Source organism: Leptonychotes weddellii, unplaced genomic scaffold (assembly GCF_054177405.1).
Source record: "Leptonychotes weddellii isolate Sample4059 unplaced genomic scaffold, ASM5417740v2 HiC_scaffold_4511, whole genome shotgun sequence".
NCBI lineage: Eukaryota > Metazoa > Chordata > Mammalia > Carnivora > Phocidae > Leptonychotes > Leptonychotes weddellii.
The window spans coordinates 1-11,687 of NW_028011992.1; the positions used below are offsets into that span (position 1 = coordinate 1).

General features: G+C 59.7%; 1 protein-coding gene across 2 annotated transcripts; it reads right to left on the reverse strand.

Moving 5' to 3' along the window:
* Nucleotides 1-861: 861 nt before the first annotated feature.
* On the reverse strand, nucleotides 862-9,772 carry LOC102725747 (cyclin-G-associated kinase-like). Of its 2 annotated transcripts, none has more exons than XM_081810947.1 (6): nucleotides 9,444-9,772; nucleotides 8,901-9,043; nucleotides 6,374-6,499; nucleotides 3,016-3,105; nucleotides 1,414-1,510; nucleotides 862-1,088 (listed from the first exon to the last, which is right to left on the reverse strand). In XM_081810947.1, the coding sequence occupies exons 2-6, from the start codon at nucleotides 9,015-9,017 to the stop codon at nucleotides 877-879; spliced, it is 642 nt and encodes a 213-aa protein (XP_081667073.1). In that variant the 5' UTR covers nucleotides 9,018-9,043; nucleotides 9,444-9,772; the 3' UTR covers nucleotides 862-876. The 2 variants fall into 2 exon arrangements, with proteins under 2 accessions (XP_081667073.1, XP_081667072.1); XM_081810946.1 differs by having other exon boundaries at nucleotides 1,414-1,549; nucleotides 9,444-9,760.
* Nucleotides 9,773-11,687: the final 1,915 nt, after the last annotated feature.

The window sequence follows — 11,687 nt, forward strand, 5'->3', positions numbered from 1 at the left end:
TCAGAGTCCATCGTCTCTCATGGTTCGTCCACCCCTCCGATTTCCCCCGCTTCATTCTTCCCCTCCCGCTACCTTCTTCTTCTTTTCTTTTTCTTAACATATATTGCATTATTTGTTTCAGAGGTACAGATCTGAGATTCAACAGTCTTGCACAATTCACAGCGCATAGTCTCCTCTTTAACGACACAGTGCACCTATTCATACGGCCCTACTCTTGGGTCTCAGACTCCATTCCTGTTCTCTCTCTCTGGAGGCTTGGTCTGCTGCACTGCAGCAGGCTGCCTTCTGCATACTCAGCCCCGCATGGCCCAAAGAAGAACCCTACAGACGGGGTCTAATGTTTGCACATGCAGGTCCCAGGTCCCAGAAGCACTGTGGTCAGAACACACACAGCAGCCCGCCCACCGGGGGCTGCGTCCGTCCAGCGGTACCTCTGCCCGGCCCGCTCCCGGTGAGCTCCCGGTGGTGCGCACGCGGGCCGGCCGGCCCACAGATCAGGCAGCTCCCCACACCACCAGCCAGCCCTCTGCCACCTCTCGGGGGAACACACATCTTCTGCGTGGGACCACATGGGGGTTCTCTCTGAAGCGGACCCACTGTCTCACCCCCGTGCCCTCCCATGGCTTCCTCTTCCTCAGCACAGTGTGACAAGCCTCCCTGACACGTCAGGTCCTTATTTCAACCTTCCTGCCTGGGCCCGCAGGCCTGGGAACAGGCCTGTGTGACACGTGCCGAGCATCATCTGCCAGAGCCGCACACCCAGTTTGCTGCCCCTGTGACCCCACAGGGCAGCAAGCCTCTCGTCAGCTGGGACGCTCCCTCAGGGTACTCGGATCACCCCGGGCTGTGGACGCGCCAGGGCACTCGTGAGCCTCGTCAGGAGCCGTGTCTCCTGCCCCAGAGCAGGCGGGGCAGAATTAGAATTAGGACTGTCCTGACCCCACCATCATGGGCAACACCTGGCAAGGCCCCTACCTCAGTGATGGGAGACTTGGGGTTCACATTCCTGGCGGCCGCGATCTCCTGGAGCTGGTTGACCAGTTCTGTGATGGAGAGCCGCTCCTCGGGGTTGACCTTCAGCGTGGCACCTAGGGCAGAGGCAGGAGAGCTCGGGCCAGGGTCTGGGGACAGCAGTGCCCACTCTCCCCGAGCGCACCGACCCCGAAAGCCCTTCGGTTCATTCACACCACCGATTTTACAAGTGAATGAGTGAAATACGACACGGCAAGCCCAAAAATGGCACAAAGTTACCATGAACGACGGGCCATTCAGAGCACCGAGAATTCACAAGGGGGCTGGGTGCTGGGAAAAGCCCCCACTGGGGGGTTGCCACACAGCCGCGAGAGACAGGACAGACGGGCCCGAGAAGTGACAGAAGGCGTGTCCTTCGAGGTCCCCACACGTGGGACTTACGGATGAGGTCGTGGAACACGGAGTACCGGGTGTCATTAGGGGGGATCGAGAACTTCCCGTTGACTATTCGAAGTTTTGCTCCATCTTCAAAAGGATGCTGCCGGAAGCACAGCAGGTATAAGATGCAGCCCAGGGCCTGTGGGGAGGGTGGAGGTGAGGGGAGCGCAGGGGGTGAGGCGGGGGCAGAGAGATCAGGGCGGGGCGGAGGTGAGGGGTCTGGATCCACAGCCCAGGACAGTCAGGACCGAGTCAGCCTGTGTAAGCTGGAGCCACAGCCTGGTCTGAGTTACAGGCGGCCACAGGGTGGGGTCTGGCGCTCCCCGCACACCCAGCCCACCTTCCACCCTCCTTAGGCGCGAGCTCCTGAGGTCTGAGTCGTGGACAAACAACAATCTCTTATTTTCTCATCAAACCGGAAAGTTCTACACGCCAGCATCTGGGGCCTGGCGGGGCAGCTGCGGAAAGGACACGACGCGCAAGCGGACGAGCCGCTGCAGCAGAAACGCAGGAAGCAAATCTGCGGGTCCGCGGGCGACGTCCCTTCCCACCGCTGCTTCTCCCTGGAGCATCGGATGTCGGGGATGCAGCGGACCAACCAGGCAGCAGGGCCCACACACATCCTCTCTCATCAGTGAGAGTGCCCAGGTGAGGCCAAGCCCTCAGCACCCAAAGTCCGCTTCCCTGTCCATCTCTGTGTGTGCACACGTGCGTGTCCTCCGGCCCAGACGTGCTGAGGGCACCTATTTGGGGTCAACCAATGTTTGGAAAGAAGACACCACGGGCTGCCGCTGTCATGAGAAAAGGCTCCAGCACGCACATCCTACCGACTCTCACACGTCCAACTGCCATCAGCACTACCTACGCTCGGGATAGAGATTCTCACATCCACAGCGGGGTCCACTGGAGGCTGGCCCCAGAGGCCTGAGGTCTGGGCCCTCAAGGGCGGCCTGGGTCTGAGGCGTTGCTGTCCCTGGTCTTAGAGAGGCCAGGCAGGGGGGCAGGATGCCTCGGCGTAGGTAGGGGCAGCCCCGGGCCGCTCAGCCCGGCGGCTCTCCCCAAGCTCTGCACCTTGATGCTGGACCCCAGGAGACATATGGCCAGACATGGTGCCCACACCATGCAGGGACTGCCACAGGGTTTCAGAAAAGTGAAGGGAGCACGGTCACCTAGGCATCAGGGCCTGGCCCTCACTGGCCAGCACCAGACCGGCACAGGGCTGCAAGACTGCGGCGGCCAGTCCGGCTGCATGAGCGCCCCGGCCTCTCCGAAGGGGCTCTGACCGGGACAGCAGATGTCCGTGGGTCAGAGGGCTCAGGTCCAAGCCTGCAGGCAGCAGATCTGTCGCACGCACAGTGTCCCAGACATGGTGTCCCCGAGGGCCCTGTGGGACTCCACCGCACGCCGACACCCCCCCAACTTTATACAGTGCGTCTCTGCTGACGGCACTCACAAGTGACTCCTGAAAACAACGGAAGAAGGAAACGAAGGAGGGAGGGACACCGGAGGGAAGGGAGCAGAGTGGGCAGGCAGGAAGCTGTGCCCAAGGGCCTCCCGCGTGCTCACAGGCAGGGCTGCCCAGGCACCCCAGCGGCGCGGCCTCACCCAGATGTCCTGCTTCTCGCCGATCGGGAAGTTCGAGTACAAGTCCACGATTTCTGGCGTCCTGTACATGGGTGTGGTGTTCCTGGTGATCTGAAGAACAGACACACACGTTTCAGAGGAAAGGCCACGCATGAGCACCGCTTCTTACTTTGCATCAATGCCGTGTCCCTTTCCAGAACACGCTGCGGGACGTGCATGAGCGACGTTCATTGCATCCCGGTGTTCCACAGCGATGGCCGGCTGCTCACCGCCCTCCTCACCCCTGCTGCTGCCTGCTCCCTGGTGCCCCGGTGCTCGCCGAAGCGGCCGCGCCGAGCACTCACTGCGGGCATCCTAGCTGTCTGGGCCTGTGGGAAGTCTGGCCCAGAGCCGTGGGCCGGGTCACGCGCGTCTGCAAGAGGAAGTGCTGTTCTACAAGAAGCTTCGTGACAAGTTCTTGCAGAAGCATTTTCTCTAATGGGAGCGAGAACTAAACCAAATTCACCTGGTTGGTTCAGGTGTTTGCATCAAGAACGCGGACACGCAAGCATACAGGGTGGGACGTGTGACGGACGAGAGAGAGCCTGGTGGACAGCACGGCACAGGGCCACAGGCCCAGGGGAGAACGGAGTCTCCGGGCACAGTAAACACCAGTGCCTACCACACGCCGCAGACTCCACAGCCAAGACCTCAGCGGGACACGTGGAAAGGACAACAAGCCGTTCTCCACCTGAAGGTCTGCCCCTCAAGAGCAAGCCTCTGCAGAGGCCGGCCCCGGCGGGTGAGTGCACGTGAGCCCTGCGGCCGGTACGGGGCTCCCGCGCACGCCGTGTAACTCCTGCAGCTCCTCGGGGATCAATGGGAACATGATCAAAGTGGATGAAGGCCTCGAGCAGGCCATTCCCGAACACCACACTCCTGCACTCAGGCAGGACTCACCCAGAACACCAGGAGGGAGGTGAAGCTGGGGGCGCCATACAGCCCAGATGTGGGGTGACGGGGGTATCCACACGGGAAAAGTCACCCAGCAGTCCACTTATGATTCTGTGCCGTTGTGCACATCTGATAAGCTTCTGTTAAAACCTCCGATTTCATTAGCTAGACTTACTCACAGACCCAGCCACTGCTCGTCCAGGCGCACCCCCGAAGACACACACACGAGAACCCACATGCAGGCTGCCGTCTCTAACTCTGCAGATGGCACGACACTAGACGCAGCCTGACCGCGAGCACAAGGCACTAGCCAAAGGGCACAGGGTCGCACCGTGGAGGGACCCGCACGCACGGACCCGGGAGAGACCATGAAGGAGACAAAGCAGACAGAACCAGAAGAGCGTGTGCAGAGCGAGAGGAACGGGGACCTGGGAGTGCACACGCATGTGCTCATCCCTGCAGAAGAAACGCAGGAAGACAAAGAGGGAAGCGAGTGGCGATGGGGGAGCACTCCGCTTTCAGCTCAGTTCTTCTGGAAACCTGTAACTGCTCAGTAATCAAAAAATAAAAAAAGACACACCCAAATATATTTCAAACGAGTACCAAAAGCACTCAGAAGGAGAGACACCGAATCCAAGGAACCGGTCTGGGCTGTGGGGGCGGGGGGGGGGGGGGCACGCCGGAACCCCACATGAACCCTGAGTTCTTGCCAGGAGAGGTGTGTTCTCTAGGGTCGCTGCAAGTCTTGCATGTGCAGCAGAACGATGAGTGGACGCACGAGGGATGCTGCTGCTGGGCCAGGCGCCGGGAAAGAGGGACACACAGATGTGGGGTGGGGGCAGGCGCCCACGGGACAGGCCGGCGTAGGTGCGTGACTTCTAACACAAGGACACGCGTGTAGCTACGCCCACACGCCCAGAGCTTGGCCCCAACTCAGGGGTGGCAGCTCTCCTCTGACGAACACAGATGCCAGGGCTGCAAGGACAGGCTCCTGCTGAGCTCAGAACACCGATGCTCCAGAAAGCAGATGAACGCTCCAAAGTGAGGGGAGCATGGCAAAGAACACAGGACCAAGGGGGAAGCAAATCCGGGGCATTCTGACACCACAGTAACCGAGGACTCACTATGAACCATGGAAAAAATGGCAGCCACGAGTCCTCCCAAACAGTCAGCACATGCGGGGTGCCACCGTGGCCACAGTGGGGGTGGGAGGAGATGCAGGGCATAGAAGCACAGCAAGCAGACCCCCCCCCCGCCCCGCGGCTGGAAGACGGAAGGGACCATCACCCAAAAGAGGCGTGCATGGGACACAGTGGGCAGTCGCACACCTCCGAGGATCTACTGAAGTCAGTGAACGGGGCAGGACTCAGAGCCCAGGAGGCAGTTACTGCACCAACCGCCCGGCACACGGGGACCAAGGAACCCCTTCCCACGTCACTGCACCACTATACTCTGCAAAGCAACTCAAGGAGAACATTCACACGTTTCTGCTTTGCTGGGAACGACTGTCTTATAAACGCTCTCACACACAAGTGGGACTGCGCTGGTTTGGGGTGACTGGACACGTCTCCGCTTTAGTAATGGAGCGTGAGGGGCAGACAGACCCCTTCCCTCGAGCACAGCCCGTCTAGGAACAGCCAGCAGATCAGGAGCACCTGTGTTCTGACCCGACACCCTGGTCTGAGGCCTGGAGGAGACGGTGACCGACTCCAGGAGAAGCACACAGGTGCCCTGTGCAGATGTGATGCCAGACGAGCTTCTGCAGGGACGGGTCCTGAAGGGCCGAGCGGGAGGCCCGCTGGCTCAAGTCCAGTCCCTCAGGCTCCTTCCCAGCAGGCTTGCCTTGACGCCCCTGCACAGTGCAGCCTCAGCACCTCCCCTACCCCATCATTCCTTGTGGTTCCCCATACCCTATGTTCTGTCCGTGTGTGCAGTTTCTGTAACCTGCTCATCAAAGTATAAGCCGCTGGGAGTGTGCCCGCAGGGGTGTCCAGATGAGGGCCCGCCATGGAGCCCTGCCGGCGCCTCCCCACGGCCACACCTGCTCAGGGCACACTCACCGATCTCCTCTGGGGTCTCCTGCGGAAGCCCATGAGGTGTAACTTTAACTGATATACGTTTTTTTAAATAGCCTTATTTGGGATGGTGACAAAATTCTGTGGATGGATGATGGGACAGCCGAACAACGATGAACGTACTCAGTACCGCTAGAACGTGCACTTAACAATGGCTAAGACAGCAAGTTTTACAACACACGTCTTCTACCACAATACGAAAAAATGCAGTGAAAGAAAAAGCTGTAAGAGGCAGTTCTGGGATGAGATGAGTGATGGAGACGCAACATAACCCTCAAACTCAGTGTTTCCTGGCCCAAAGACGGGCCTGGGAGGCGAACGCCAGGGTCCGACTCGCCGGTCCTCACAGGCCACACGCCCACCCCGCTCACCTCATCTTCTACCAGGGCCCGCCGCTGGGCGCTCCAGCTGTAGTCAGGGTAATGCAAAATGGTCGTGGCACTGCCAAAGTCACAGAGCTTGATGGTCCCCTGGTTACTGAGCAACAAGTTTTCCACCTGCAGAATTCCAGAAGACAGTCCTTATGAACTTGGGGTGCAGAGACCCAGGCCCAGGACGTGCTGAAGAGATGGGACAGGATTCCCCAGAGCGCAGTGAGGAGCCTTCCACAAACGGGAAAACACGGCATCTTAACTTCTTGCTGATCCAAGTCAGTACGTATACCTTTAAAAACAGGTAACTCGGAAAAATAAAAGGAAAAAATTTAAAATCAACCACAAATCAAAAATAACTCCACTCAATAATATAAGATATACAAAGAACCTTTAAAAAAGTCAGTTAAAAGATAAAAACATTAACATGCCATTTCAAAATCCTCAACTATATCAAGAACCTAGGAAGAAATCGAACAAAAGATACACAAAACATCTCTATTCAGGAAACTAAAATTGACATAAACTCTTAAAATCCAAAAGAGACAAGGAACTGGACCATGTTCTTAACACGACAGGCACAGATCTGCCCGGATCAGCCCAGGGCAGGTCCCTAGACTCCGGGCCAAAGCACGGACAAGAGTAACTCAGGAAGCAGGCGTCAACCAAGCGCACAAGCTCTCACAACACACACTCTACCGGGTGTGGGCCACACGTGGCCAGACCCTAGAGCCATAAGGCTGAGCAAACAGCTGGACAGGAGCACGACGCTCCACGGCCTGCAGTGTTGGACGGAGCCATGCACAGGAGCAAAACAAGGAGAAGGATACATGTCCCCATGGCCTCTGTCATCCCCCGTGTCGCACCTGCCCCTCCACAGAGCACCACTCGACAACTCCCTCGGACAAGCCCTGGAGACTGTGGTCCCCTGGCGAACACGGGGCACTGAGAAGACAAGGGATGTCCAAACCAGGCAAACTTCACCAATACCGATTCTTTACTGATTTCACCCTCGTAGAGTTCCCGCCCCTTAAAAAAATTACGGACACACCAGCACAAGCATTATTAACGTGCAAACCAGGAGTCTTGATGCCACAAGAAAATCCACCAGCCACCTGGTCGACTAAGAAAGGCCTGTCCAGACAGCAGGGAAGGGATGGCTGGCATGCAGGGCTGCCACTGCCCAGGTGCCCTCAGGACAGTGGCTCCTTTTTTTTTAAAGATTTTATTTGAGAGAGAGAGACTGAGAGAGCGAGCACATGAGAGGGGGGAGGGTCAGGAGGGTCAGAGGGAGAAGCAGACCCCCTCACTGAGCAGGAAGCCCGATGCGGGACTCGATCCAGGGACTCCAGGATCATGACCTGAGCCGAAGGCAGTCGCTTAACCAACTGAGCCACCCAGGTGCCCAGGACAGTGGTTCCTGACCCCACAGACTTCTGCAACGAGGGGGGGCTGGGGGGGGGGGACAACGGACCTGCCAACCTCTCGGGTTCAAGGGACGAAAGGAAAAGGCGAGGCTTGTCCAGGGTTCAAGTCTAAACATCAGGGTGCCAGGGTCTCCCCGGGCACACGGGAGAACCCCGTCCTGCCCCGCCCCACCAGCTCCAAGGAGGGGAGGGCGCTGTTCCAGGCCCACCAGGTGGAGGCACATCACACTTGAAGGAAAATCTGGGGAAGCTGGCCACAGACTGGACCAGAGATGGTATTAAGGGATCATAAGGTTCTTCAGCAAACACAACCTGCTCCCTCAAGACACGGTCAGAAGCAGGATGTGAGCTGCGTGGATGCCCGGTAAGTTTCACCAAGTCTTGACTTTTCCAAAGATACGACAGGGGAAATAAAAAGGGGGCCATAAACCAGGAAAAGGCACCTGCAGCACATACTACGTGGAAAGGCCACTAGAAGAACCGAGGGGCTCCTGCTAATCAAACACAACCTGACAGACAAAAAACAGGAAAAAAAGGGCAAAAACAAGTGTATTGAAGAAGGTACTGACTACCAACACAGCAAAAACCATTCCATTTCATCGAGGGTCCGGAAAAGGGAAAATCAAGACCAGGCTGCCACTCCCCCAGCGGGCAGCTCCAAGTACGGCGGCAGTGGGCACCTCGCCGTGGCACTGAGGGAAAGCCGCCTGAGGCAGCACAGGAGCCCTGCAGAGCCTCTGCCCGCGGACGGATCGTCGAGGGGCGAGGGCACGGACGACCCAGAGGAGGAGCAGTCCCCCTCCTGGGCCAGCGGGTGGAGGGAAGGGAGCCGAGAGCATCCCAGGGCCAGCAGAAGGGCAGGCGGGTGGGGTGACGGGCACACCGGCGGCATGAAGCCCCAGGCCCAGGAGACCGCAAAGCTGAGTGATACGGAAAGCGTGCTCGGCACTGCCTCGGTGGAGGAGCTTCCAGAAACCTGCTCTGACGTTGAGAAGCAACTGCATCCCTCTTTTGGGAAAGCCATCGCAGACTTCAGTGCCGGCCAGCTGGACACCCTGGCTGGGGGCGGGTGCAGCCCGAGGACGGGCAGGAGGCGGTACCTTGAGGTCTCGGTGGATGATGGGCGGCTTCTGTCTGTGCATGTGCTGCACTGCCCTGCACGTCTGATAGAATATCTTCAGGACGGTGTCGCACGAGAGCGGGCCTCTAGGTTCCATTCGCTTTAAAAATTCCACCAGCTGCCCTAAAAGAGACCATGAGATTCACATCACCGTGGAGCTGTAAATGCTGCACCCCGCCGCCCCCCGAGCCCACCGCGGCGCCCACCGCGGCCGTGGCGCCGAGGCAGAAGCTGCGCGATCAGGAAACCCCGCGGAGGGACCGCCACCAGGACACAGCGAAGTTACAGAGCCTCCAGCGCAGCCACGTGAACGACGGCCGGCAGCGCGCACGGCATCCACCACAGACCCCGTACCTCACGCGGACAGGCGCGTCGACCCCAGACACACGCACCCTCTCAAACCGCCCCGTCTCCTCAGGCAACAGTCACCTGCGGGTGAGCCTTAAACCTCCGACAACACACATTCCTACAGAAGGCGCAGACTGTCCGCGGACGGAGCGCGGCGTGTGGCGAGGGCACACACCTGTCCAAGGCGCTGGGAGCACGGAGCCCGCCCTCCCGCAGGGCTGTCACCTGAGGCCTGCCCCCTCGCAGCCGCTCTTCCCGGTCTCTGTAGCCCAGGGACCTGCCGTCCTTGGACCCCGAGCTGGGAAGCCAGGAGACTCCGGTGTGGGGCCCGCTACCTCCGCCGCAGGCAGGGCTGAGGGCTTCCTCCGTGACCACGTGCCACCTCCCCACTGGGAACGCCACGCTCGTGCCCCTAGCGCCTGCCTCTGCAGACTGCCTACACAACATGCCTCAGCACCCTAACCCTACGGCCCTGCTCCTACCTCTGGCCCCCTGCCCACAGCCCCTGCCCACAGCCCACCCTCTCCTGGGTTCTGCACTGCTCCCTCCTGGCTCCAGGCCCCAGGCCGCCTCAGCCCTCCAGCTCCTTCTGTCTTCTGGGCACAATGCGCCACAGGGACCCATCCCCTCAGTGCAGAACCACAGTTTACCACCCCTATAGGCCTCATCTCCTGCCACACCCCCCCCAAAGACGCCCCTCCAGCTATAGGCCCCAGGACCTTTGCACATGCCCCATTCTCAGCTGGAATGGTTTTCCTCCCGCCCCCTTCAGCTCCTGGCTCACACATCACCTTCAATGGACCCGTCTCTGCTCAGCCTATAAATGGGCACACCCCTTCCCAGACTCTTTTCTCTGTGACACATGGGACTACCCAACCCTCACTGTGGACTTTGCTTCGGGTCTATTTGCTTTGTCTGGGTGAGGCACCGAACCCCTGTGCCTGCACACAGCAGTGCCGACAGACACGGCTTCCAAACGTGAAGTGGATTCTAACTGCTCTGCAGACGGCACAGCGCCTGAGCAGACAGCATGGACTTCCTGCCCTCCAGGGGGGCTGGACTTCTCCGAGAACGGCATCACCTTCGAAGCTTGCAAAACGGGATTATGGCTCACAACCCGCACACTCCTGCCCACTGACCCGTCTGCCACGGAGTCTCCACTCTGGTGCTCCACCCAACTCTCCAGGCCTGCACGCCAGCCCGCCTGGCCCTCGCTCCACCGGACCAGCCACACCTACGTCCCAGCCTTGCACCCCACGCTCAGGAGGGATGGGGTGCCTTCCCTGTGACACCGGCAAAGCACAGGCCGCAGAGGAGTCCAGAGCAGGGGTGACACACGGACTGCCGTGCTGCCTGGGGTAACAGGAACGAGCCGGGCCACGGCAGGGGCATCACAATGCTTCGGTGGCCTCTGGTGTCCCCTGAGAATTAAGGGGGAATCTTTTTTAAAATTAACAAACTTAACGGTGACAGTGCTCCTGGAGAGAGCACGGTGGAGGGCAAGACTGGGGGGCTGTGGGCACACATCCAGGCCCTCCCTCAGTGGGACGGGCACCCACATCCCTAAGATCCCCTCCACCCTCCACCCCCATGCCCCGCAGCCCTCGGCACCCACCCTGCAAGCACCCCAAGCTTCTCATGCTGCTCTCAGACAGGCGGTCCCAGGCCAGTGCCCCACCAAGGGGTGTGCTCTGCGGGTCTGCTCCATCACGAAGCACCACGCTGCCCCACGGGGGCAAGGGCTGTGAGCTGCCGCTGCCAGGCCCCACCCCTGGGGCCCCTGGTGAGATGGATCACATTGGTCCTGGTGGACCTAAAGCCTTCCAAAACCCAGAAAGAAAGTGACCCAGAAGCATGCCGAGTGCCCCGAAGAGGAACAGAGGCATGAGCGTGAGCTGTGGGGAGCCGGACAAGGCGCACACAGCACCAGCAGCAGAGCCCCTGGGGCAGACGGGAAGCCGCGTGCAGCCTCACACACGGGGCCCAATGCGTGCCGCTCCAGGCCCCCACGTGGCACCCCACCCCAACAGGCGCCCAGCAACCCTGTCCACAGGATCGCCGGGCTCACATGCCAGACACGCGGCAGTTCCATGCACCGACATTTGCGGTCAAGGAAAAGTATGCATCACAAAGAGGGTGCTGGTTGAGGATTTCGTGGCATGGGCCTAAGGGGCCCTGCAGAGCCCTGAAAAGAGAACAAGTGAGCGTCTGGGCACAAGAAGATGCCTGATGTGGCAGGCTTTTCTCAGAAAGGAAAGTGCATTTATCAAAATCCTATTTTGAGGAGCATCTCACTCCCCTGGGTGGTTCCCTCGCCCTGGCCCCTGGCACTGCCTGCTGTCTGCATCGTGCTCTGCACCCCCGCCCCCGGCCTGCGCCCACACGGCTCCCCCCCGGTGCCCACGCCCGCACCCCTCCC

Excerpts from the sequence above, each read along its gene's own strand:
- LOC102725747 (XM_081810946.1), bottom strand. The coding sequence starts at position 9,017 with ATGGAACCTAGAGGCCCGCTCTCGTGCGACACCGTCCTGAAGATATTC. Across the intron at positions 1,550-3,015 it reads GCGAGAAGCAGGACATCTGG|GCCCTGGGCTGCATCTTATA; the intron begins GTGAGGCCGCGC and ends CCCTCCCCACAG. Across the intron at positions 1,089-1,413 it reads CGTGTTCCACGACCTCATCC|GTGCCACGCTGAAGGTCAAC; the intron begins GTAAGTCCCACG and ends CCTCTGCCCTAG.